The 25694-nt window shown below is 42.8% G+C and overlaps 2 protein-coding genes across 2 annotated transcripts; one reads left to right on the top strand and one right to left on the bottom strand.

The window, feature by feature from the left end:
* The first annotated feature begins 2599 nt into the window (after window positions 1–2599).
* Window positions 2600–8270, top strand: LOC108109170 (toll-like receptor 7). The gene has a single exon (XM_017217594.2). The coding sequence runs from the start codon at window positions 2979–2981 to the stop codon at window positions 7326–7328; it is 4350 nt and encodes a 1449-aa protein (XP_017073083.2). The 5' UTR covers window positions 2600–2978; the 3' UTR covers window positions 7329–8270.
* An 11007-nt stretch (window positions 8271–19277) lies between these two features.
* Window positions 19278–20189, bottom strand: LOC108108878. The gene is made up of 2 exons (XM_017217096.1): window positions 19916–20189; window positions 19278–19288 (listed from the first exon to the last, which is right to left on the bottom strand). Exons 1-2 carry the CDS (start codon window positions 20187–20189, stop codon window positions 19278–19280), a joined length of 285 nt encoding a protein of 94 aa, XP_017072585.1.
* Between the last annotated feature and the right edge of the window lie 5505 nt (window positions 20190–25694).

Genomic DNA, 25694 nt, shown 5'->3' with positions numbered 1-25694 from the left:
TATTTTATATCGGTCCGTGCAGCATTTGCCATTTCACAATTTGTTTGGGATTGCCATCTCTCATTCCCCTGGAAACTACAAATTTTCCCCCTTTTCAGCTGACCCTGCATCGGGGGGTACAGATAACAGAACGGTCCATGGAAATCGACTTTGGCCGAGTCACTAATCGAAAAGTTCTGCCCTGTGCTGGTAGTCGCACTTTAGTAATTAAACTTTGCCAACTCATTTTATTGTCGCTCTCTAATTATTTATGCATACATCAGCGACTGCACTCCCAGCAATCAGCTGACAATTTATCACGCAATTTAATGCATATTTAAATTCAGTGCTTCTCGGCCATAACTGCGCACTATAAATCGAAATGTGTACAATATTCAGAGTTGAGGGATATCACTGGGGATAACCTCTGATCTGGGTGGAAGGCATAAATATTATAAATACATTCCGAACATTGCCCTCGAACATTAAGTCATCTGCGAGATTTACATGACTTCATGGTGGCATCGCTGCAGATAAGAACTCTTTGATAACCCTGCTAGCTGAAGGAAAAGTCTTTGTTTTACACTATCATATATTGGAGTTGGGAATTTGTAATCGAAATTATAAGGGTTTATTCTGGGTAATACCCTCAATGGTTTTCCGGTCTAGATAAACTTAAATATAGTTCTTGGAAGCCGAAAATTATGTTAATATTATTTTTAAACTAAAATACATTTCCATTCTCTTAGCACTTTGAAATCCTTATCCCTTCTCGAGTTCTTTTCCGAGTTAATACCCCTGTAAGTACAGGACTCACTCCTTGGTCGATAACCGTACGAGTGTCCTGCGGCATTCCCAGAAGCCACTCACAAAAACACACACATCCACATGTGCTGTGCTATTTTAGCTTCTCATCTGAGGAGATCTGGGGAAAAATAGTAAAATGGAAACAAGTTGAACAAGTTTCCGACACCTCGAAAAAACAATGCCAGTGCTGTGTGTTGTATCTTCCAAAGGCAGTCAAGTCGGAGCCCAAGTCAAAGGTACTAACTTAGTTACTCTCTCTCTCGTTGTCACTAGAGGTTGGTCGGGGTGGTATTTGGGGGAGCTCTTCACCATTTCGACCACCTTGGACATTTGTTTCAGCACTAGGACTTGCCTCAGCCTCCTAATGAAAAAGTTCTTATGAATAATAAATGCATTAGAGAAACTTCCTTTCACATACACAAACAAAAGTTCCATCTTGGTCGAGAGCGAAAGATACAAAGAGAGTGGGTACCCAAAAAGAATGTTTTATGGTTGGCATGAGGCAGGGGCTGGGGCAAGCAGCAGCATTCATAAATATTACATTTTGCGTACGCAACTCCAGAGGTGGCAAATGATTCACCACTCGCCACTCGAAAACTTCTCTAGGGCGGCCTTGGCCTCAGGCATCTCGGCTCCTAAGTATCTAAACAGAAACTGCAGTCCTTGTCTAAACAATCGTAGATTATAAATAGCTGCAAGTTGGTATCTAGTGGATATCCATCTAGGTCCGAAGATCGGGGCAATGTGTTAAACATCTTTTAGCGTTGACAAAATGGCATGCCGCTTGATTATCTGCTGCAGCTGCGGCAATTAGAAGAGATGCCGAGAAGATGCAGAGCTCTGGGAAAAAGTATCCGACGGATATGCATGCTGCATGCGGCGTTTGCTGTTGGCGGCGCGTGTGAGTTAATGGTAACAATAACAATCTCTCTGGATAGAGGAGGCTGCTGGAGGGGTAGGGAAGTGGTTCATTCGTTCAGAATCTCTGGTTAAACTATTGAGTGAAAAGAGGGAGAATGAGAGAGAGCAGGGGGAGAGTTTTCAGATGCGAGATACGAGAGTCTGAATGAATGAGTTCGAGAGGGAGAGAACAAGATAAACAAGAGTCAGGAATTTAAATTGTTTGGAAGTTTCACAGAGAATTTTGGGTTTTGTTTGGTGTTTTTTATAGAAAGGGAAATAAGAATCTAAATTTGTTGAAAATTTAAAAATATTTACTTAAAAAGAAATTAATTTATTATTACTTTTTTAAACAAAACATTTAGATTAGAATTTAAATAGAAATAGAATCTTAAGATAGGAACTCTTTGAAACTATACTGTGGCCCATGTTTCAGAGACATTTAAAGTCAGTTAAGCTCACATACCATTTAAAAAGTAATCAAAATTAATAACTAGACCGTCAAATGGTTAAGTAATATCCCGAAACCCTTAATATATTAATCAATTTACCCATAATTGTTGACTTACATGATAACTTCTTATTGACTAAAACAATTTTATTCCCAATTGAATTTCAAGTTCCTATTTGCTCTCGGTCAATGTTTACGTTTGATTCACAAAGTGATTTCACTCAAACGACTCTCATTTACTCAGCCAAAAACACTCTCTCTCGGTTACTCTCTGCAACACTAGCGCCATTTGAACCAGCAGCGGCTGTAAAAGTAACTAGAAACCCTCTCATTTCGAGACACCGAGAGAGTAAGAGAGCAGGGCTCATGCGCCATTGCTCGGTTGCAACGCTCGTATCCGCGAGATACTTTGCTATCCACGAGATAGCAAGCGGCAAGTCAGAGGCAGTCAAACTGGAGGCTCAACCGTCAGTGTGTGACAAACCTGAAAACAGTTCGAGTGCGAGTGCCGGACGGTTCGGACGTGTGGGCCACGCACAATTCAAATCGAAAAACGCAGAGTTAACCAACAGAAGTATCTTAGAGAAATATACAAAAGAAGAGAAACAGAGCCAGTCTGGACAAGTGAAAGAGAAATTGATATACGAAAGCGCTTAAACGAGAGCCGTGCTAAAATATACAAAAATGTGCGCTTAGTGAAACAGTGGCTAGGAAAAATGTCAATTCGCAGTGAACAAGAGTGAGAAATCTACGAAAAATATAACGAAAACTACACCCTTTTGGAGTATCTGCGAGATACAGATACCCTAAGTCCCCTCCCAAACACACACAAAACCCAATCATGGCGGCAATACTGCTGCTCCTGCTCGGGTTATCCTGGACTTCATCTTTAACCTTTGGAGTTGAAGCCGCTTTGGCGCCCAAGGAGAGCGAATCGAGTGCCAGTGCCATGTTGGGCGCCGGAACAGGAGCCGCGGCAACGGTATCGCTATCCGGCGACTACTCCTCGCTGCTGTCCAATGTGCCGGCTTCCTCGCCAGTTCCGGCCAATGCCCCATCACAGCACAGTGGACCGGCCAATCAGTGTTCCTGGTCCTACAACGGCACCAGTTTGGTGCACTGCGCCCTGCGTCTGATTGAACGACAGCCGGGCCTGGATCTCCAGGGTGCCGATGGCAGTAGCCAGCTGACCATCCAGTGCAGCGAGCTCTACCTCTTCGAGTCCTCGCTGCCAGTGGCCGTGTTTGCCAGATTGCAGACCCTAGAGGCACTGCGTCTGGACTCGTGCAAGCTCCTGCAGCTGCCCAACAATGCCTTCGAGGGCTTGGCCACTCTGAAATCGCTGCGTTTGAGCACCCATAACAGTGAATGGGGTCCAACACGAGCCCTGGAGCTCTTCCCCGACTCCCTGGGCGGCCTGAAGCAACTCACCGATCTGGATCTGGGCGACAACAATCTGCGACAGCTGCCCGCTGGCTTCCTCTGTCCGGTGGGTAATCTCCAGGTGCTCAATCTCACCCGCAACCGCATCCGAACTGCCGAGCAGTTGGGCTTTGCGGACATGAACTGCGGAGCGGGTTCCGGAAGTGCTGGCAGTGAGCTCCAGGTCCTGGATGCCAGTCACAATGAGTTGAGATCCGTGAGCGAAAGCTGGGGAATTTCCCGGCTGCGCAGGTTGCAACACCTTAATCTGGCCCATAATAATCTCTCCGAGCTGTCTGGCGAAGCCCTAGCCGGTTTGGCTTCTCTGCGGATAGTCAATCTGAGTAATAACCACCTGGAGACCCTGCCTGAAGGTCTTTTTGCTGGCTCCAAGGAACTGCGAGAGATCCACCTGCAGCAAAATGAGCTCTACGAGCTTCCCAAGGGACTGTTTCATCGACTGGAGCAACTTTTGATAGTGGATTTGTCGGGTAACCAGCTGACCTCCAACCATGTGGATAACACCACCTTTGCTGGCCTGATCCGTCTCATAGTGCTGAATCTGGCCCATAATGCTTTGACTCGCATTGATTATCGCACCTTCAAGGAGCTGTACTTCCTCCAGATCCTGAATCTGCGCAACAACTCCATTGGCCACATCGAGGACAATGCCTTCTTGCCGCTGTACAACCTGCATACCCTCAATCTCGCCGAGAATCGTCTGCACACGTTGGATGACAAACTTTTCAATGGACTGTATGTGCTGTCTAAGCTAACGCTGAACAATAATCTCATTAGCGTTGTGGAGGCAGCTGTGTTCAAGAACTGCTCGGACTTGAAGGAACTGGATCTGAGTTCCAACCAACTGAATGAGGTACCGCGTGCTCTGCAGGACTTGGCCATGCTGCGCACCCTCGACTTGGGCGAGAATCAAATCCGGACGTTCGACAACCAAAGTTTCAAGAATCTTCACCAGCTGACTGGTCTGCGGTTGATAGACAATCAGATTGGCAACATAACTGTGGGCATGTTCCAGGATCTGCCACGTCTGAGTGTACTGAACTTGGCCAAGAACCGCATTCAGAGCATCGAGCGTGGCTCCTTCGACAAGAACTACGAGCTGGAGGCGATTCGTCTGGACAGGAACTTCCTATCGGATATAAATGGAGTTTTCGCCACACTCGTTTCTCTGCTGTGGTTAAATCTATCCGAGAATCACTTGGTGTGGTTTGATTATGCCTTCATTCCATCGAACTTGAAGTGGCTGGATATCCATGGAAATTATATCGAGGCTCTGGGCAACTACTACAAGCTGCAGGAGGAGATCCGTGTAAAGACTCTGGATGCCTCGCACAATCGCATAACGGAAATTGGACCCATGTCGATTCCGAACACAATAGAGCTGCTCTTCATCAACAACAATCTCATTGGAAATGTGCAGCCGAATGCCTTTGTGGACAAGGCAAATCTGGCCCGAGTGGATCTCTATGCCAATCAGCTGAGTAAACTGCAGTTGCAACAATTGCGAGTGGCTCCAGTGGTGGCTCCGAAACCATTGCCGGAGTTCTACTTGGGTGGTAATCCCTTCGAGTGCGACTGCACCATGGACTGGCTGCAGAGGATTAACAATCTGACCACCAGGCAGCATCCTCGTGTGATGGATATGGCCAACATTGAGTGCGTGATGCCACATGCCCGCGGTGCTGCAGTTCGTCCATTGAGTGGTCTGCGTCCGCAGGACTTCCTCTGTAGCTACGACTCCCACTGCTTCGCTTTGTGTCATTGCTGTGATTTCGATGCCTGTGACTGTGAGATGACGTGCCCGAATAACTGCACCTGCTACCATGACCAGATCTGGTCCACCAATGTGGTCGACTGCGGTGGCAAGCAGACCACGGAGCTGCCACGTCGCGTTCCCATGGATTCGAGTGTGGTCTATCTGGACGGAAATATTTTCCCAGTGCTGGCGAATCATGCATTTATCGGACGCAAGAATTTGCGAGCTCTTTATGTGAATGGTAGTCAGGTGGCTTCCATCCAGAATCGCACCTTCGCCAGCCTGGCCTCGCTGCAGTTGCTCCATTTGGCCGACAACAAGTTGCGCACTCTTCATGGCTACGAATTCGAGCAGCTTTCCTCCTTGAGGGAGCTGTATCTGCAGAATAACCAACTGACTACCATTGAGAATGCCACCCTGGCTCCCTTGGCTGCCCTGGAGCTCATCCGCATCGATGGCAATCGCTTGGTGACTCTGCCCATTTGGCAGATGCACGCCACCCACTTTGGCACGAGGTTGCGTTCCATCAGTCTGGGCAGGAACCAATGGAGCTGCAGGTGCCAGTTTCTGCAGGCCCTCACTGCCTATGTGGCGGATAATGCCCTGATTGTCCAGGATGCCCAGGATATCTACTGCATGGCAGCCAGCTCGGGGGCTGGTGGCTCCGCTCTGGAGGATAGCACCTTGAATGCTGGAGCCCTCGAGAAGAGGGAGCTGGACTTCAATGCCACCGGAGCTGCCTGCACCGATTACTACTCCGGTGGCTCTATGCTGCAGCATGGCATCCCAGAATCCTATATTCCCCTGGTGGCTGCTGCACTGGCTCTTGTCTTCCTGATCGTGGTCATTGCCATGGTATTTGCCTTCCGGGAATCCCTGAGGATCTGGCTGTTTGCTCATTACGGCGTCCGGGTATTTGGACCACGTTGCGAGGAGTCCGAGAAGCTGTACGACGCAGTGCTCCTCCACTCCGCCAAGGATTCGGAGTTCGTGTGCCAGCACTTGGCGGCCCAGCTGGAAACTGGAAGACCTCCACTGAGGGTCTGTCTGCAGCATAGGGATCTGGCTCATGATGCCACCCACTATCAACTACTTGAGGCCACGAGGGTCTCCCGTCGAGTGGTCATCCTTCTAACCCGCAACTTCCTGCAGACGGAGTGGGCCCGCTGTGAACTTCGCCGCTCCGTTCATGATGCCCTACGTGGAAGACCTCAGAAGCTGGTGATCATCGAGGAGCCTGAGGTGGCTTTCGAGGCGGAGAGCGATATTGAACTGCTGCCCTATCTGAAGACATCAGCTGTTCACCGGATTCGCCGCTCGGATCGCCACTTCTGGGAGAAGCTGCGTTACGCCCTGCCCGTGGACTATCCCACATTCCGAGGCAACAACTACACCCTCGAGTTGGACCATCACAACCACGAGCGGGTGAAGCAGCCGGCTAGTCCTGGACTGCTCTACCGCCAGGCTCCACCACCTGCCTACTGCGGTCCGGCGGACGGAATTGGAGTTGGTCCTGTGCCACAGGTCGTAGCAGTTAATGCCTCTGTTCCGGCAGAGCAGAATTACTCTACGGCCACTACGGCTACGCCCAGTCCCAGGCCACAGCGGCGTGGAGAACAGCAGGGATCAGGATCCGGTGGGAACCATCACCTGCACGCCCAGTACTACCAGCACCATGGGATGCGTCCACCCTCGGAGCACATATACTCCAGCATCGACTCCGACTACTCGACCCTGGATAACGAGCAGCACATGCTGATGATGCCAGCCGGTGGTCTTGGCATGGAGGCGGCACAGAGGGCCCAGACCTGGCGGCCCAAGCGGGAGCAGCTGCATCATCAGCAGGCTCAGGCCGGGACCCTGGGCTCCAAGGCGGCCCAATCCGCCCAGCAACAACAACAACAACAACAGCAGCAGCAGCAACAGCTACAAAATCCGACAGCCGTAGCCGGACAACAACAAGGACCTCATGTCCAGGCGTATCTGGTGTAAGGGGGGCAAGCCCAACCGCTTTCTGGGAGAGTGACAGTGATTTCTTTAGGGACTGGTTCCTGTGCATAATTTTAATTACTAAAATATATGTGCGAGTTAAGCTAAGCGAAGGGAAGGGAAGCGTAAGGGGGAGGCAAACAAAAGAGATGCGGAAGTAGAAACTAGCCAGCCAGGCAGCCAGGCAGCCAGCCAGATTTTAACGTACATTATTTTGTTTATCCAGTGTAAAGTCATTTTAGATGCACTAAACAAACCTAAAGATACGAGATACAAGATACAGATGCAGTTGAGAAGGGCCTGGGTCATGTCAAGAGAGTGTGTGTATAGCCAAGGGGAAAGTGAGGAGGGCAGAAGGCAGGGGGATGTTACTTACAACACACAATGCCATTTCAAAGTTTCAAAACTTTACCACAGCAAACTTAGTTTTCTCCCTCACATGAGCACGAACTTTCGGTCTTCATCTGGCATTTGCTTAGCCGAGAATTGCCCGAGGGGGGAATTTGTGATAACTTTTTAATATGGTTTTAATCAGTTGGACTCTGGAACCTCTACCATAAAGTTGGAATGGAGTTGGGTTAGTAAAGCCAGCTTATGACTGCATTTGCATCCTCAGAGAGAGAGAGAGAGAGAGAGAGAGTCTTAGTGTGCCCCGAAAATTGATTGTTCAATAATTGACTTGGTAATTGCCATTAATCCGGACTAGCTGCCCTGCATCTCCAGTGTCTACTGCATCTACTGCATCCATTTGTAAATAGCTCTCAATACCGTATTTACTGCCCAAACAGATAGATATATAACACAGATACAGATACAGAGATACACCTTTATATAGATACAGATACAAATTTGTAACCGTATGGGGATAATTCAATAATCACATTCAAGTACACATGTAAATTGTATGCCACAGCCGTAAAATCGATAAATGCATTTGTCAAGTAATCTGTATGTAAAAAGCATAAATAATTAGCTAGCAAACCGACAGCCAGGGAAGATTCCCTTTGGCTAATAACTACAACATAATAATAATATTAATAATAATAGTATGCAGATGGTATGTAGATGGGGCGGTTAAGTAAACAAAAGCCGAAACCAGAAAGCAGAAAGCAGAAAAGCTCATTTTAAACACTTACGCTTACCAAAACTAAACGATAATTGTAATAAAAGTTTCGCAAACTGGCGCGGCGCATACACAATATGCATAGCTAATTATATATATAGTTCGAGTATATATATATGGATATATCAATGTGCGTGTCTGCATGTACGTGACTGTGTAAAGTAAAGCAAAACTACTGATATTAAAGACCTACTATGTATGATGTACACTTTATATATATACATATTTGTATGTTTGCCCGCTAAGTACGTACGTATAAATCTACGCATATATTATACGAGTAAATGTTTAACAACTGCCTATAGAACGTACGAACAGAGAGCATTTATTTCAGCACACACACTCGCCTACTCGTCATTAATTAAGCAAAAATCAGTTCGAAACTATTGAGATTTAAAAATATTAATTGGGATTAAGAAAAGAAGGATATATCCCTTACATAAGACACTTGTACCAGTATGAAAGCCCAAAACTGTTATTTATTTTTATCATTTTGTAATATACGATGAGTCTAAGTTCTAAGTTTAGTTCTACGATAATTGTATAACCTATGGATAATTCAATTTTGTGAATACAACTATTTATATACTATATATATATATATATATACATCTAAAAATCTATGTACGATTACGACAAACAAAGATATTTTTCTGTTTCGCCAGCGAACAATGCAAATGAAATGAACAACTTTTTTAAAACAAAACCAAAAACTGTGTCGATAATGGTCTGTGGGATTGCTCTTCCATTTCCAGCTGGCTTTTTGCCTTTTGCTTTTTGCTAATTTAATTCATCATGCACATGAGTTGCTGTTTTGTAATCCTCACGCATTGTCAGGGGCGTCCAATGCGGAGGGTTAGGAGTAGGGGTCGGCGGCAACGGCGGCCCGTCAAAGTCAACGGACAAACGTAGCTCAGATACAAGCCGCCAGAGTGATAAATCATTTTTGTTTTGTTTTTTTCTCGCTGGCCTTTCTATGGAGTATATATAAACCGACATACAGCGCGGCAAGTACCATACAAATCACCCCCCTTTTTACCATACATTTCGGTCCATCATATAGCGCCTCCGAGCCCAGTCTCCCAGCATCCCAAACTCCATGTCTATCTGTCTGGCGGTTAAATGATGGCTGTTTCCATTTGAAGGGTAACAGAAACACACTCGTACCTAGTCGAGCATTATACGCGCGTCTGGAGTGGATTTCTATGACGCTTTTGGCCAAGTCGAGCTCAAGAGTTGGCAGGCTCCAGATGTAAATAGTGGTGAAACAAATCGAGGAACGCTCCTCTATCCCCATCTCGATTTCCCACATATCAGCTACACTCGATTTCGATTGCCAAACACACATTCCATGGAAAAGCAGAGATAAAAAAAAGGGGCAAGCGATTCAAAAAGACAGCTAAGGGGTGTCCCAGACCCCTCTACCCATTGGCAACGCCAACTGCAATTGCAAAGTTTTTTAATTTGCTTTCATTTGAGGTGGTGGTGTTGCTGGCTGCCAGGGTAAAACCTTTTCACACTGCAGAACTTGTAACTAATAGAATTACAAAACAGCAAAGAAACAATGCCACACTCGTGTATCTAGATGCTACAGTTAGTTGCAGGGTGGTGGCAAGAAACGGAAGCCCTGAGCTGAGGAATTTTTGGGAAATTTAATTTAACAATTTCTTAATTGTTTGCAGATACGCATCTGCTGTCGAGTGGCATTCTCTCCGGGGAGGGCTTAGCCCCACTGCTTTCTGGGGCATTTTCCGGAAAATCAATAGCCTGCTGCCCTTTAAATCAATGCTCTAGTCGAGCTGAGAGGAAGCTAAGGCCAGGCTAAGGCCTGGTAAAAAGATATTTCATATTGCCTGATCAAAATTCAATACGTGTTGCAAATATCGAATTTCCATCAAAACAGAAACAAAAACAAAACAGTCGTAAAAAACAGCGAGGAGGGTTGCTGCCGGCTTACTTCCATACATATATGATAGAGGGGGAATATATATATATATATCGGATTCATCGGCCTTTGCTCGCTTATTATGATAATAAATTTTTATGCTGTAAGAAATAAAAAGAGAGAGTGCAGAAAAAAATTAAATAAAAAAGTATCAGACGCCTACATACACACACACACACACACAGTCTCACTCAGAGAGTGAAGGCCCAAAGTGAATTAAATTGAATTGAAAACTGTTTTCCCGATAAAGGGCCCAGTTCTCAGGGGCAAGTTTAAATGCCTCGGACCCTACACTTGCAATCAAATTATTTAAATGTAATAAAAAAGGTCCAGCAAAATATTTGCCTTGGCCTGGCAAAAGTTTGCAGTGTCAAATGTGGGCCAGTCATTCAGATTTCCTCAATGTCAGATATTCAGGCGCTTTTCCTAGTCTGTTATGTGTATATATATATATATTTTTGTGTGGGAGGAAAACTGAACTGGGAAAACGCTTTTCGTCACGTTTTCGTCGGTAGAGCGCACAGAAATAGGCAAATAAATCTGTGCGAGCAGCGGGAAAATTGAAACGAAATGCTTGGTCAGGCTTTTCTTTTTTTTTTTTATATATATATGTATATATATATTATATATAGTCGGCAGTTTTCATTTTCTAGCTGATAAACAACGACGCCAAGGTGATAAGTTCATTCTGACAGCTTGCAAATCAAAGTGTCTCCTGGCTTTTATTTCGGTTTTCGGTTTTTATATCTTTGCTTACTTTTACTTCGGGGAAAATCAATTTGGGCCAGACAGTGATTGAAGTTTTCACGTGGGCTTTGGGCTCATACATTGTTTCGAATGAAAAAACAGCCGTAAGTCACTTTTAATTATATTTATGTCCAGATTGAGCAATGTTTGTATTATGACACGATGGCGAAATTGTTGGGAAAATTAAGATGAATTACAGGCCCAATTGGTTCCAATATACGAGTAAAGCGAAGCCTTGGCAACCAAGTTACACCTCATCCTGCTGAGGTCCTGGCTCTGGGCAACATAATTAACCTTCTTCTATGGGCGGAAAAAAGGAAACTTTTTGCCTGCGCTTATAATAAGCTCTATAATGCGGCCAGAACGCAAATGTCACAAGTGCCAGCCAAATGAATTGCTCCAGCAGCTGTACGAAGATATATCCTTACATATCCTTAAACATATACATGCATATATATATATGTGTGTGTGTATAAACAAGTACCAGTACATGTGAGTTTGTCATAATTTCACGTCCATTGTCAGCATTTATTCAGCTTGGTGGAGGTTTCCCTACAGAAGGAGGGGAAATTTCAGGACGGAAAGGACTAAAAGGACAGCAGACGACATTTATGCTTTATTCTGGGATGGGTTCTCCTGCTCCATTGTTGTTGCTTTTTCTGGGGCGTAATTATTTGTTTTGGCTTGCTGGGTTCATTTACTCCACCGAAAAGAAAATACCCCAAAGGAGTCACACTCGCTGTGTATGTATTTTGCATGTGTTGTTTGGTTTGTTTGCCTGTGTATGGTGTCCTTTGTCCCGTGTCCCGAGTCCTGTGCACATGTGTTTTAATTTCTGTTTGTTGTCTTTTCCGCAATACAACAATAAAAAACTGTAACACTTGTGACTCCTCTGTTCTTGTTGTTTCTGGCCCATATTGCCTGCCCTGGCGTGGGTTCAAACAATTTACAAATTATGCCCCACATTTAGGTGAGGGTTACCTGTTTTTTTAATTGTTTTTACCCCTTTTATCCATGCGACTCGGTGTTTGGATTTAGTCGAGGATTTTCCAAGTGTCTCAAAGGAGCCCTCGTTATGAGACACTTTCCCTAGAACTATTTATCTTGCTCAGAGGGCAAAAAATCAATAACTCTGGTGGGCGGCCGAAAAGCTTTAAAGTCAGAGCTTCGTTGGGAGGGAAAGTCGAGCTGGAAAAACCGGTTTAATGAGCCAACTGCCTTTTGGCTGATGGACGCCTTGCACGCAACGATACCGAACATGTCCTGTGCTTATTAAATTTCGTGAGCAAGTGCCGAAGGAGCTCTCCTCCATTGAGTTGCAGCAGGAAAGCAAGGCAGAAGGATAGCAAGAGGAAAATCGCAAACAAAGCAAAGCCAAAGGACGACACTGGCCATGGATGAGGGCATAAAAAGCAACGACTTGGTCACGACCAATAAGATTGAAGACAATTCAATTGAAAAAAATCACCGATCGATAATCTTTACCACTGACCGCACACACACGCTCTGTGTCCACTGCCTCTGTTGCTCTAGTTTCTAGTCCGGGCCATCCTTGCCCTGAATATTCCACTACACGCCTTCCTTCCTTCCATTTACATGTCTATCGGAGCCGCCTTTCCCGGTTATCCTGCATTTCCTACTTTTCCTGATTTTCCTACTTTTCCTAGACTGCCACTGTGCGTTGGCAACTTGAGCGTGTGCTTTTTAATTCGCTTTACTTAGTTCCAAGTGGCCCAGAGCACTCGAAGATAGCACAGCTTTCTTAATTCTGTTTGACTTTAGCTAAAGTTTAATGATGGACCCATGTACGCCTCGCCATGTCCTCATGCCTCTCTGACAAAAGGGTAAACTGAACTGAATGGCAAGGAGACGAGACGAGTAAACGCTCTGGAGAGTTACACTCAAGTGCTTTGTAATCGACTGCAATCAACACGAGCGGCTGGAGGAGGCTTAGTTCGGGCCAAGGATAATAATGATGGGATTACGAGGTACTCGCTGAGGGAGTATTATTTAATCACCACTATAAAGCAATGGTAAAAAAGGAATTAGGACCCTGAGAAACGCACGGGGAATAATATTCTGTGCTTAATTTAACTAATCGCCATTAAAATGAAGTGCCAAGTTATGGACTGTGTTTAGTAAAGGAAATTATTCACGATTCTTATACTAAGAGTATAATTCAAGTTTTTAAAGTTTATTTTAGGCAAATGTATTCAAAAAACAGTTTAGTGTTATGACAGTCAAAGGTAGTAAAATGGCTTTTAGATTGGTAAATTAGGCACTCAAAACTGGTAATAAAAAATCTGAAATGATGTATGAGCTGGAGGGAAAAAGTATAGAAAATACCTCAAAATTTACATTTATTATCTAAGATAAATATCTAAAAATAAGTATAATCACTAAGAATACTTTATAGCAGAGAACACCCAAAGGAAAATACCTAAAAAAATCTGATTTAAATGCTAAAAGCGTATCTGATCTTGAAAGATAATCCCATGGCCCCAGATGATTATCCGAGACTGCAGCTCATTATCCTAGTTCTTTCTGCCGGAGGCGTTCTCAAAATACACAAATACGAGTAGTAGAGTAGAGTTCTTGAGTACACACGTGCAGTAGGCCCGTCTCTTTCGCCGAATATAACCCTCTCTCTTTCCGTCTCCTTCAGTTTAAATAAACAAGGAAGTAATTAACATTTTCGGGCAGTTCCTCAGTGTTCCTGGCCTCCTTCTACTGTTACTCAGCTCGTTTCTACTTCATTTACTTTGCTTACTCAAATTTCGGGGCCATCCAGCCTATTTACATGTACAGAAACTTTTTCTTCTGCACTTTTTTTATTTTGTATTTTTTGTTGGATTTTTTTTGATGTTGTTTGTCCCAGCCCTAAGGGCTGCACTTTATAAAGTGTTAACTTGCCGAAACTCAACCCTTTTACTCCTCTTTTTTTCTGGATTTTTGTTTGGGCGAGGAGGGGGCTCAAAGTTCTCCGAGATGGGAAACTGCGTGCTTTGGTATTATAAAACTTTGATTCGATTTCCATTGAGAGCCCCTCCAATGCCCCGTTATGTTCATCGGCAGGTATTTATTAATACATTTTATTAAACGATAAAACGGTTTATGGTCGAAACAAAACGTGTCCCGTCTAATCAAACATTTTATGCGCCACAACTTAAACGCCACAACCCCGCCTAACCTGACTTTGTGTTTGTTTGTATTAAAAATGCATAAACCCATAACCACATAATTAGTTTTTATAAGCGGAGAGCTTGGCCCGGAGCTAATTTTGCATGCGCCGTGCCACAAATCCTATTTTCTAGCCCAAAATGTTTAACTATGCTTATTTTTATTTAAATAAAGGCCATAAATGTTTATATGGCGCGTCTGAAGTAACTTTATGGGCCTCATAAAAAGTGGAGCATGGATTGCCGATGGCATAACACACACACTAACACCGTGTGGCTCTTTTCGAGAACTTGCTATCGAGGCCTGTCAAAATCATTGGACAAAACTATGGCCAGCATCAAATCGAATGAGTGATATGACAAATCCGACAGAGAAACTAGTTTTGGGTTTTGGGGAGATCTTATCAAGACTCAAGTCAAGCAACAAATTAACTTGCCCAAAATCGCTGGGCCCTCGGTTTTTGATTTCATAAAAAATGATATGTCCAGCCAAGTTATAAAATCAGCACGCGTAGCCAAACCGTTTAAAATCAAATGCCATCTCCAGCAGCTTCATCATCGGATTGGGATTGGTATTGGGCTTCGGCTGAAGATGAAGATGAATCTGGAGACTCCCCCACAGAGAAATTTATTAAGTGGCCGATAAGCATCTAGGGGCCAAACAAGCGAACCGACTTGACCATTGATTGATATGCCAGCTATATCTATATATATATATCCATTGCTCATATACAGGCGATGGGTTATGGGCTCTTAATGGCAAAGATGAGCTTACATGTCTGCGGTTTGGGTCATTGGTTTTGCTTTTGCCATAGCTTTTTGCCGGGTCTAATAATAGAGGTTAACTAAGCTAATGAAAATGGCTTTGTCGGCTGAGGCTTGGAAAGTTTAAATACTAAATATAAATGCAGTTAAGTGGGAAATTTTATTGGTTTTTATGTGGGGTGAAGTGGAAAAGGAAACGACTCAAGTTTTTATGACCCGGGAATAATGATTTCTTATCTGTGATTTTCTCCTTAACTGAAAATATTGATGATGGTTTTTAGTCCATAAATTTTGGGGTTGGGAATTTGTATGTTAGAGGATGTTTTCTTTACTTTATGTATATTTTATATATATTATTTCTGAGCAGAAAGAGTATTAGGTGTGAAGTTTCTCTTACTTAAACTTAAAATTATTAGTATTTGGTCGCAGCATCAATTAATCCTTTAAATTACTTACAAATTTCTTAGAAACTGCAAGCTCAGCTTGAAGATGCCCCCATATTAAACATATTTTATTAATAAACATTGTCTTATGTATTAATCTTATATATTAATCACCATCTCTGACTTTAATTCCCTTCACTTTCTATCAAATTGTCTTTCGTTTTCTACGGACCTTGACTGCAGCCCCGGAACAATGTGGAACAATTAATATTCCCCAACTCTCTGCGATGGAATGTCTTATATCGGCTGTGATATCTTAGACCCGCATAATACCGGGCTATTCCGACTGATTTGGCTTACAGGGCAGCTGCAATTAATTAAATCACTTCACCTTGATCGGCAAATGAAGCAGTTTTGTTGGCCTGCTATCTTCGCACATATCTAATTTAGTATAATGTGCATTATATTCGCTTATTTATTTAAGTTAAACATGCTGAGAAACAAGGCATTTGTTTGGCCATGCACTGAGATAAAATCCACCTGCCTCTGGCTCTCAATATATGTACCCCCTAACTCAGACAGCCTCATTTGTGAGTCAAAGTTGAGGAAATGTTTGAGTTTAATAGGCCCGCTGGATGATTTTCATGATGATGATGGCGATGGGCAGGCACTGATAAGACTTCTCGTAATGAGCAAACATTTTAGTATTGAAATTTTAATTAGCTATTGCGTAATAAAAATATAAAAAAACATACAACGGCCTGGAGAAGGAAAACAAGAAATTATGAAAATTATGCCCGAGTTTCTGTTTGGGTTTTTGGTTTTTTATTGAAATTTATGCCCGGTGACAGTTGAACCCCCTTTATGGGCTAAATTAACCAAAAGCTTGGCCATAAAATGCATTAACCCTATATATGCAGCGTAGACTGCATAGAGTTCTGTTCATATTTTACGATTGCGTTTTTTATTGTCTCAACTTTAGAGGGGAGATAGACTCAAAAGTAGATCCGCTGATTGCACGCACCATGCAGGTTGGCATTTTATTAATGAGATTAATCAATTTCGGTTTTTCTTCATTATCGCCATGGTTTTCCTTTGCCGTTCTGGGTGCCCTATTCCGCCCTTTTTTTGTAGTATTATTTTTTATTTTTTGTTTTTGGTTCTCTAGTTTCTGGTATCTGATGGCGTTTTTTACGATGCCTTTCGGTCTTTGGATCTTAATATTTATGTGGGAGTCTTCGGCATCGAGGCGTTGTGGAGTTTTCAGCTGACGGCTTTTTACGATCTGTCAACGCAGGCCAACGTGTAGAATATATGAGCTCAATTGTCTTTTTTACGACTGCAGCTCATTTGCTTAGCACCCCCCACCCCTTTTGTTTAACCCCTGGCGTCTGTGGCGCAGTCTGTCAACAGTTTACACAAACAGCAATATAGAGGGGCTTGGGTTGGGGGTAAGAAGGAGCACATTTTATGTGCACTACAAAATGTATGAAATGTACTGCTAATAGCAACCGACCTCGTCTCCAGGGTGTTGATATGTAGGCCCTCTACATCTATACACCCCTGCCAAGGCAAGGTGCAAACAACTAGAAAAGGTACTGAACTTAGCCCAGGTTTTACGACTCGCATTGCCAACATGCATCGGCATTTGGGGGTTAAGGCTGCCATTTCGATGGCTGGAAGCGAAAGTAAATGTTTGACACTTTATGACCCTGGCCCCAGGAACTCTATTAGGCAGCAGATTTCGAAACACACATGGCCCTTAAAGGGTCTTAGGCTAAAAGGAGAGTTGCCTTTTCGTGAAATTTCATTAAATGTGAAATCTGGTTAAAATGATTGGTACCAAAAAACAGAATAAAAGTTTAACTTTTTAAACTACATTTGTAAAATATATCTATTATTTTTCATTTTCTTTAACATTTCCTGTAAGATTTCATACCAAATTAAACCAAAAACATTTTAATTGCTAAAAAACCCAAAACAAACAAGGAAATACCTTTGGCTTGCAAATTATTATCATCTTCATGTATTGCAACATTGCACAATGTGATTTTAAATCTCTTTGCTGCATCTGCTGAAGAAATTTGTTTACCTTGTGGATTTACACGAGCGGCAAGAATGGGATTCCTCTGCTCATTGTTGCCAAACTCATGAATCACAATCACCGACGACCGACGACCACAAAAAGTGCAACTGAAATGCTACCAAAGATGCAATATTCCCATAATTTCTTGCAATTTCCGAGCCATTGTTTTGGCTGATCGGCCGTAAAACCAAAACAAAAACTCTGTTGGCCATTTGCCAAAGGCAGGGCTGTGTTTTTTTTCTCAACCTTTCTTTTGGTTGCTAGCCCAATGGCCCAACAATTGACACAAGAAAAGGGCAATTAAATTCCGGGAATTATCGGAACTAAACAAGCGACAAAACCACAAAAGCGCAGTCAGCGGTAGAAGGAAATCGCCGGTCGTAAGTAGTTTCAATCAATGCAACAAAGGTCACCAAGGAAATAGGCAAAATAAACAATGAACTGGGCTCAAAAGAAGAAGGCCTATGTTTTTTTCGTAGAGCAGGTAGAGCGGCGGAGGCTGAGAATGAGTTTGATGCCACATCATGGCCATCAGGTGGCATGACAATTAAAATTAGGTAACACAGTGAAAATTGGAAAGTTGCCGCCTCCGAGAACTTTGAACCCGCCGCCAATGCTCCGGATCTGTTCCACTGTATTCCATCCAGGCATTTGAAGACCGCCGCCAAGCCAGAGTTTGTTAGCCGCTGATGAAGTAATTCAGTAATTCAGTCAGCCTGCTGCCATTTAACTAAATATTTTGATTAAAGCCGGCACTGGCTTTAAGTCAAGAAAATCAATAGACTTCCGCTGCTGCCGCTTTATTTAAATGGCAAGTTCACGCCCGTTTCTCCACTCTCTACTCTCCAGTCTCAAGTCTCAAGTCTCGTTTCTGAATTCGTTGTTGTCTGGCCTGTCCATTAAAAGCAAATTCCTCAAAACTTGGCTGTCAGCAGCAAACAATGTCAACATTGCCCGGAACATGGGTTCGGGAAGGGTCGTCCTGGCTGCTTGGCAGCTCTCCTCTGGTCACCCTTGAGGAGCAAAAAGGCGAAATATTCATGCGAAAATTTGTTAACTTTTTCTTCGGGGCCAAGGCAAACACACAAAAGGGCTAAGCCATACAATTTTGGGGCCATCTATCGCTGTCGCTTCCTACTCCTTTTTTATTCATGAGCACACAAAAATAATACAAATGAAAATAATAAAAATACAAATTGAAAGGAAAACAAAACACTTTTTGTGTTTGTCCCGGGGTTGGACTTTCTGTCTCTGTGTGTGTGTGTGTGCGTGTGGCAAATAAAAATAAATATATTATTTTACACGATGCCAAGACGCGCGCCAGACGCTGCACAAATCTAATTCAAATTCAGCTGAAGAAGTGGCAAAATAATGTGCGAGCAGGGCGTGCAGCAAAGTGGGTTGGTCGCCCCCAATGCGAATCCTTTTTTCCGTCCTGCGGGCGGTCCGTGACGACCATAAAAAGGCAGGAAAAAGGCGACGCCGGCACAGGCCGCCCATTTGTTGTTGCCCCCCGAACTGACACACCCTCCCAAACGGAAAGCTCGGAAAACTGCCACCCCCCTTTGGAATAACTCACTCATATATGCCATCTAACGATTGCAGACTGAAACCAATACGTGTCGCTGGGTGTAAGATACATTAACATATTTGTTTTGTCTGTGAGTCCGCTCTCCTTTCTCCATTTCTCTGCTCTTACCCAGCATAGTCACTCTCTCTTTCGTTCACGTGGAGTCTTTAAGTGTACAAGAAGTAATAGCGACAATGGATATATATATAAAATGGTTACCGATATTGTTAGGTGATCGAATTATAAAGTACTCTATGGAAGCTAAACTATCTGAGAAATTTTCCAAGTTACGTTGACCTTCTTAGTTTATCTCTTTGTAAGTTCTGTGGTGTTGGGTCCATATATGATTTTTCCAATCCATTTCTTTTCTGAAATCGTATTTTATAATATCTTCTTTGATATAAAATTATCACATAATCATTAAAACCCCGAAATATTCAAGTTCCAGTAGTTTCCCAGCTTGTTCTTAAATCCGATAAATCACACATTAAACACAGCACTTTCTTTCTTGGCTTAACAAGTTTTGGTCCACTTTTGTTTAGGGTATTTGCTTTTCCAATCCAATTTATTCTATATATAACGAATCGTTTAATGAATTCCATATTTCGCTCAGCCAGGGAATTTTTCCCCCCTTTGGGAGTTCTAACAAGCTCTGGCAGCTGTCCCGCAGTTTTCTCGCAGCCCAGCAAGGAGCCCCATCCCCCCCTCTGGATTTTCCACCATCTCCCAATCTTTTTCCATCTGAGCACTCGTTCCGCCCGTATCCACTTAGACAGCTCAGGCATAAAAAACATATGTTGCCTTTGGTCCTTTTACTCCTTCTGCTGCCGTGTCCTTCAGCCCACCCACAGCCACAACCCAACACCCACTCAGTTGGTTGTGCTTTTTCCAACAATTGGTTTTTAGGTGGCAGTCGAGCACATTTTAAGTGGTAATCATTTACGCTTCGCAAATAAATACCGAGTTTGTGATTTGAATTTTCCTGCCATTTCCATTTTCCTCGCTGGCTGCCAGATTCTGTTTCTGTTTCTGTTTCGGTTTGTGTTTTATTTTCATTTCGAGCCATCCTTTTTCTCCATTTGTTTTTCTTCGGTTGGGCTTTTCTTTGGGGTTTATTTCACAGCTTTCATTTCTGTGGGCCGCCGTCCCCTTGTCATAAAAACAGCGACCTTAGGACATTGTAAATTTTAAAGGTTAACCCTTTTCGCTTTACGTTTATGTAAGAGCCTGCTAAGTCCACCGGGATTAGGTTCTTTAAGGCCCAGCTTGAACTTATTATTGATCAGCGGCCGTTAAGATCTGAAACTGGTTTTCCAATTACCCTCTCGGCTGGTTCTCATTAACCCATTAGGCCCAGCCCATTAACTTAACCTGAAGTACTTTCGTTGGATCTGGTTTAAAAGTAAAAACCTCAAGACAAATGAAAGTTTCCATTGTCTGGGAAATGGCCTCAGAGAACCTCGCGTCTGGCCGAAAAATAAGAACTAACCAAAAACTGAGCAACCGCAGAGGCTGAATGAGTTCAAGATCTCCGGCTGAAACTTTAGCTCTGTTAATGATCTACACGCAGTTTTTTGAGGGAAAGAGATAGATATGTATTACACTGAAAATAAAAGTTGGGAAGTAAAAATTTTTATGAATTTGAAAGAACATTTTGAAAGATTTTATAACGAAGAAAACAACATTTTTTAAATGGTTTTGCATTTCAAAGAGATTGATATACTTGTAGTGCAGTTTTTTCTCTCAGTGCAGAGTGAGGGAGACAAAACCTGATCTTTGAGTAACGCGATCAGGTGCGAACAAAATTATCAGCCCATGGGCACAGCGAAGAGTCAAATAAAAAGGGAGAAATGGAGAAGAGGAAAAAGAGTCTGCTCCGCGGAGAAGAAATCAAAACTCGCCGCGAAGTTAATTATAATTGCCTGGGCAAAAATACAAAAGAGAGGGAGGGAGAGGGGGGAGACAAAATAATAAATAAATAAAGGTTGTGTTGCCTGGTTGACTAGCAAACGTGGGCTGGACGAGAGGAAGGGGGCGGGCTCGGTGGTTTTATTATTGATTCGGCGCTCGGATTTTTATTTTTGAAGTGTGCGTGCGCCGGCATCCTAAATTATTTTTCATTTGAGGCACGTCGCCGGCCTTAACCATATGAAATATCATTCGATGGCTGGGAAGGCCCTGTGTGAATGGGAATGCTTTTTCATAATTATATTTAATTTCAAGGTTGCCTCTGCCGCTGCCGCTGCCACTGCCGCTTCGTGGCGGAAGACAACAAATAATTGTCGGAGATAATCGGTGAGCTGTCGCGGCTGCTTAGCGCCTTGTCAGAAGAATTAGCTGCCAGCAATTCCAAAAAAATATAAAAAAAAAGAGATAATATTATATATAGAAGAAATAAAATCCAGATAGCAGCTGCAGAAACCATCTGAGTGGGCGTAATTATGACAATTGAAACCGATTCAGCGGTCGACCAATCGAGTCGGAATTAGCCCAATTGCAGTCCTCGAATGTGTGAATGGAGATTGGAGAACAATCAATGGCTAATGGATTTGATATTGGAGAACGTCAAATGGATTGGGGTTTGTGGAGCGATTAAACGAAATGGATATTGATAGACTCAGATGCAAATCTGTTTTTGCAACGAATGTGGGTTGATATCAGAGTGTTGAGAGTGTGGAAAATAATTGCTACCTCTTTTCGATTGTTATTTGATTTCATTTTCTTGGATTTAAATTTATATCTGATATAATTTTCAGATTAAATTGCTGCTCATGATATTATTTTTAAGTGCTAAAATGGCAGTAAAGTAAAAGCCAAGGACATGCTTTTGATTGCTACAAAATGCAGTTTCTTAAGTACTTTAATCTGCTTTGTGCTTGCAACTTTTTAGACTTAATTAAGTTGTGATTTTCCAACTATAACTCAGCTGTTCGACTGTGGGAAAGCCACAAATCAATGGCCAATAAAAGGGCAAGCAAATCAGGTCAATGGGTCTGGTCTGTGTAGGAAGTTCTCAAATTAAGACATACCATTCGAAGAAACGACTTCCCCACTTCGGGGCAATAAAGCACCGTCTGTGGCAGTGTGAATTGAACAGAGTGCTTTTCCCGCCGACTTTAGAGGAGACATTTCGCCCGACAACTGTTTTTTTGTTTGACATATCAATTTCCCGAGCCGTGTAAACATATCAAATCGATCGCACAACTTGTCATGCCCAAAACAGATCGAATTGAGTCCAATCTCTGGATGTTGGACACTAAATGGAATTGTAAACACACACCGAGCTATGTGCCTTCGACTGTGACGTATTGTGTTCAATGGAAATTAACACGAAATCGAATAAAACAGCAAACAAACCGAGATAGAACGGTCCTAACAAACCTAAATATTATTCGTAGCAGCTCAATTTGATTTTTGGAGTTGTTGTTGTTGTTTGGTTGGAAACAAAAAGGCCAGCTTGTTGTTGGGCTTTCAACGCCTGCGCAAAAGTCAAGCGGTACAAGCGTCATAAATTGAACTACAACATGCCGAACAACAATGCCACAGAATGAAAATCAACAACACGAACACTTTTGTCGTGCATTTTGCGCCACACCCAGCAAACAATTTAGTCAATATATACACAAACAGAGAGACATCTAGATATGCATCAGCTGGCGGGGTTCGTGGACCTATGTACGAGTATGAGTTTGTCTTTCTATGCTAAACAGCCTGCAGTCAGTCTAACTTATTGAATTTCACACGCAAAATGGAGTACGATAAGCTCTGGTTTCCCCTGCTCGAAGCAAGGTGATCTCAAAACGAACCCCACCCATGTTTGTCCCAGACCACGAATTCTATGGGGTTAGTCATGTGACTGGTGCCTTGAGATCTGATCACTCAGAGGTAGAACCTCCTCCTTCGTCGACAATGCCGGCACATGTAACCTTCAACACCAGCTCCAGCTGGGATCTAATGTGTTGGCCGCTGATTTCTGGCAGATATACGAGTTTGGGTATGCACCACTGATTGGTATTTTGCTGCAGGTTTATCTGAAAGATTTTTCATTCGGAGAACTGATTCAGAAGCTAAGGTAGGTTACTGTTGGAATTTCTAAACAGCTTTGCGAATATAAAGGTGATTTTTTCAAAGATTTCCTTAATGACAATCTTAACCTTGTGCTTTCCTTAAAAGACTGTTCAATCTGATCTGTAGGTCTAAGTATCTTTCAAGGTGCTTCTGCCTTATAGCTTATAATTCCCAACCAATTATTTCGGGAAATCACTTGATACACATATTGACATTCAGAGACTCCATAATTGCTTTCTGGCCATCCGAACTCCGACTGGCAAATGAACTGCAGAAATGCATCGCAACGCGGCTGAATAATTAATTTCTTGCCCAGCACCTGTTCGCATGTAATCGATATCAGAGCCCGTGCTGGCTGTCATCGATTGCCAGATGCTGGCAAATATTTATCAGCTGCAATGCCGCTGCCACGCTGCACTGACCCATAAAAGCTGCATAAATATTCATTGCTAGCGCCGCGTCCCAGTGCTGCTGCATTTATAATAAAATGCAAATGTATCAATTAAAGTGTGTTTTATTTTGTCAACAGCCCGGGATTCCGATGGTGCCTTGTCATAGAGCTGGATGGAGGCAGTACAAAAAAAAGACTACTAGAGACGGCACTTGGTTTGGCGGAGTAGTCCCGTAGTTGACCTCGCACAATGGGGGAACCTCGCACCACATACTGGCAACACATGGGGCATATATATATGGGGTATATACTATATACCATTATACGACAACGAAGCGTAGTTTCACTTACAATTAAATGACGAGGTCGCTCTGTCGATGACGACAATTGTCCGCCACAAAGCAACGGGACATCAATAAAGCTAAAAACCCCCCACCCTTCAAAGGCCAGCACTCAATAACCATGTGAGCTCCGTTCAGTTCAGTTTGCCCGGTCAATGTGCCACTTGCCCGCATTCGAGCGCAATCACAAAAGGAGCAGCCCTCTGTCGGTGGCACGTTGCAAGTTGCAACATCTAATTGAGTTATTACGTATCCCGATTTGCATAAACAAACGCGCAGCTCCTCTAATTATCGCCCAACGCCGGTACATGTGCCCTCCATCTGCCGCCCAGAAAGAAAATATGCAGAGTAATAATAAAGTAATAATAATAAAATATTTTATAAACAGTTTGTATGAGAAATCATAATAGAAGTTTATGTTATCATGAGGGAAATTGTAAGTTATTATAAAAACAGAATTTATAGGGGTTTTGAAGAAGTTTTAGTTATCTGAAAATTATGGTTCAAAATCAGAGAAAATAGTTGTAAAGTTGGAAATGATTTTCAGTGAGGTTTGATTCTGTCTTCTCATTATTATAAAATATTCAAAGAAAGTTATTTAACACCATAATAGATTACTTAACCTTTTATCTTTTAAAGTCTTAAAGAGGTCTCATAACTTTGTTGCAAATTTCTAAACCTAAAAGGTGAAGATGCTTTGTTGAGCAAACAATTCCTCTTATGTAACTTTAAGCCTATTTATATTTGAGTTAATTTTAAATATAAAATGACACTGCTTACATCATAAAACCTAATTACTTAAGCTTCGACTTTATGGCTTAATTGTGATAAATAAAAAATATAAAATAAGTAACTAATCACAGAGCTGAAATGACCCACTTTAGGGATATATTTTTTCCTATGCCCCACTACCCATCACCAGGTTATGCAACATACTACAAGTCCCGCTTGGCACTTCTCCACTTCCCAGCATTTCCACGTTTTTTGATTGACAGTGCGGTTTCCGGTACCCTCTACCCGCGTCTCCGACAACCACAATTCTCCGCTTTGCTTTGCTGCACACCAAAAATTTATGTTTATTGGCGTTTGTCAACAATTTATTTAAATTTATTGTGACAGCGTTTGCCTTTTCTGTTGTTGTTGCAACGTCGTGTTCCCTTGCTGGCTGCAGGTTCCGCTGCGATCTTGATGTATTAATCGAGGGGAGAAGCGGTGCGTTAATCATCCGCAGATGATAGATGCCATGTTCGGCCAACAATTAAGTATGCAGGTGGAGCAATTAGCAGATGCAGGGGATGGAAATCGTTAGGGCCAAGTTATTAGTTATAGCCGATCAGTCATCGTTAGCTGAATATGGCGAAGGCGTGTTCTGGCTTGATCTATTGATCGTTATGCAGTCCTTAGTTCAGGCTCATTATAAACGGATCATTTACGGAGATAATTACTTGTTTAACTTTCTCCCAAAATCGATTCTATTTATATTTGTTTTAAGTTTAGGGTCACTTAACATCATCTTGCATTCATTAACATCTGCTTTCGCTTTTATTTATATTCTTAAAACCCATATATCCTCTGACTAAGCCATTAAACTTATACCCCCAGGATGTTGAGCAGTTCTCAGGAACTTCTGGGTCCTTTTTTCAGGTTGGCGAGCATCTCATGCGAACCCGCAATCATCGATGACTAATCCGACTTTAGTTTAATTTCTCTTTCGTTTAATTTATTGTTTAATGGCCCCCAGCGAACCGGCAACTTATGAGAATAAATAAAT

This window comes from Drosophila eugracilis, unplaced genomic scaffold (genome assembly GCF_018153835.1).
Source record: "Drosophila eugracilis isolate 14026-0451.02 unplaced genomic scaffold, ASM1815383v1 contig_1765, whole genome shotgun sequence".
In the NCBI taxonomy this organism is placed as follows: Eukaryota; Metazoa; Arthropoda; class Insecta; order Diptera; family Drosophilidae; genus Drosophila; species Drosophila eugracilis.
The sequence above is the reverse complement of the archived record's forward strand: the minus strand, read 5'-3'. Positions and strand labels throughout refer to the sequence as shown.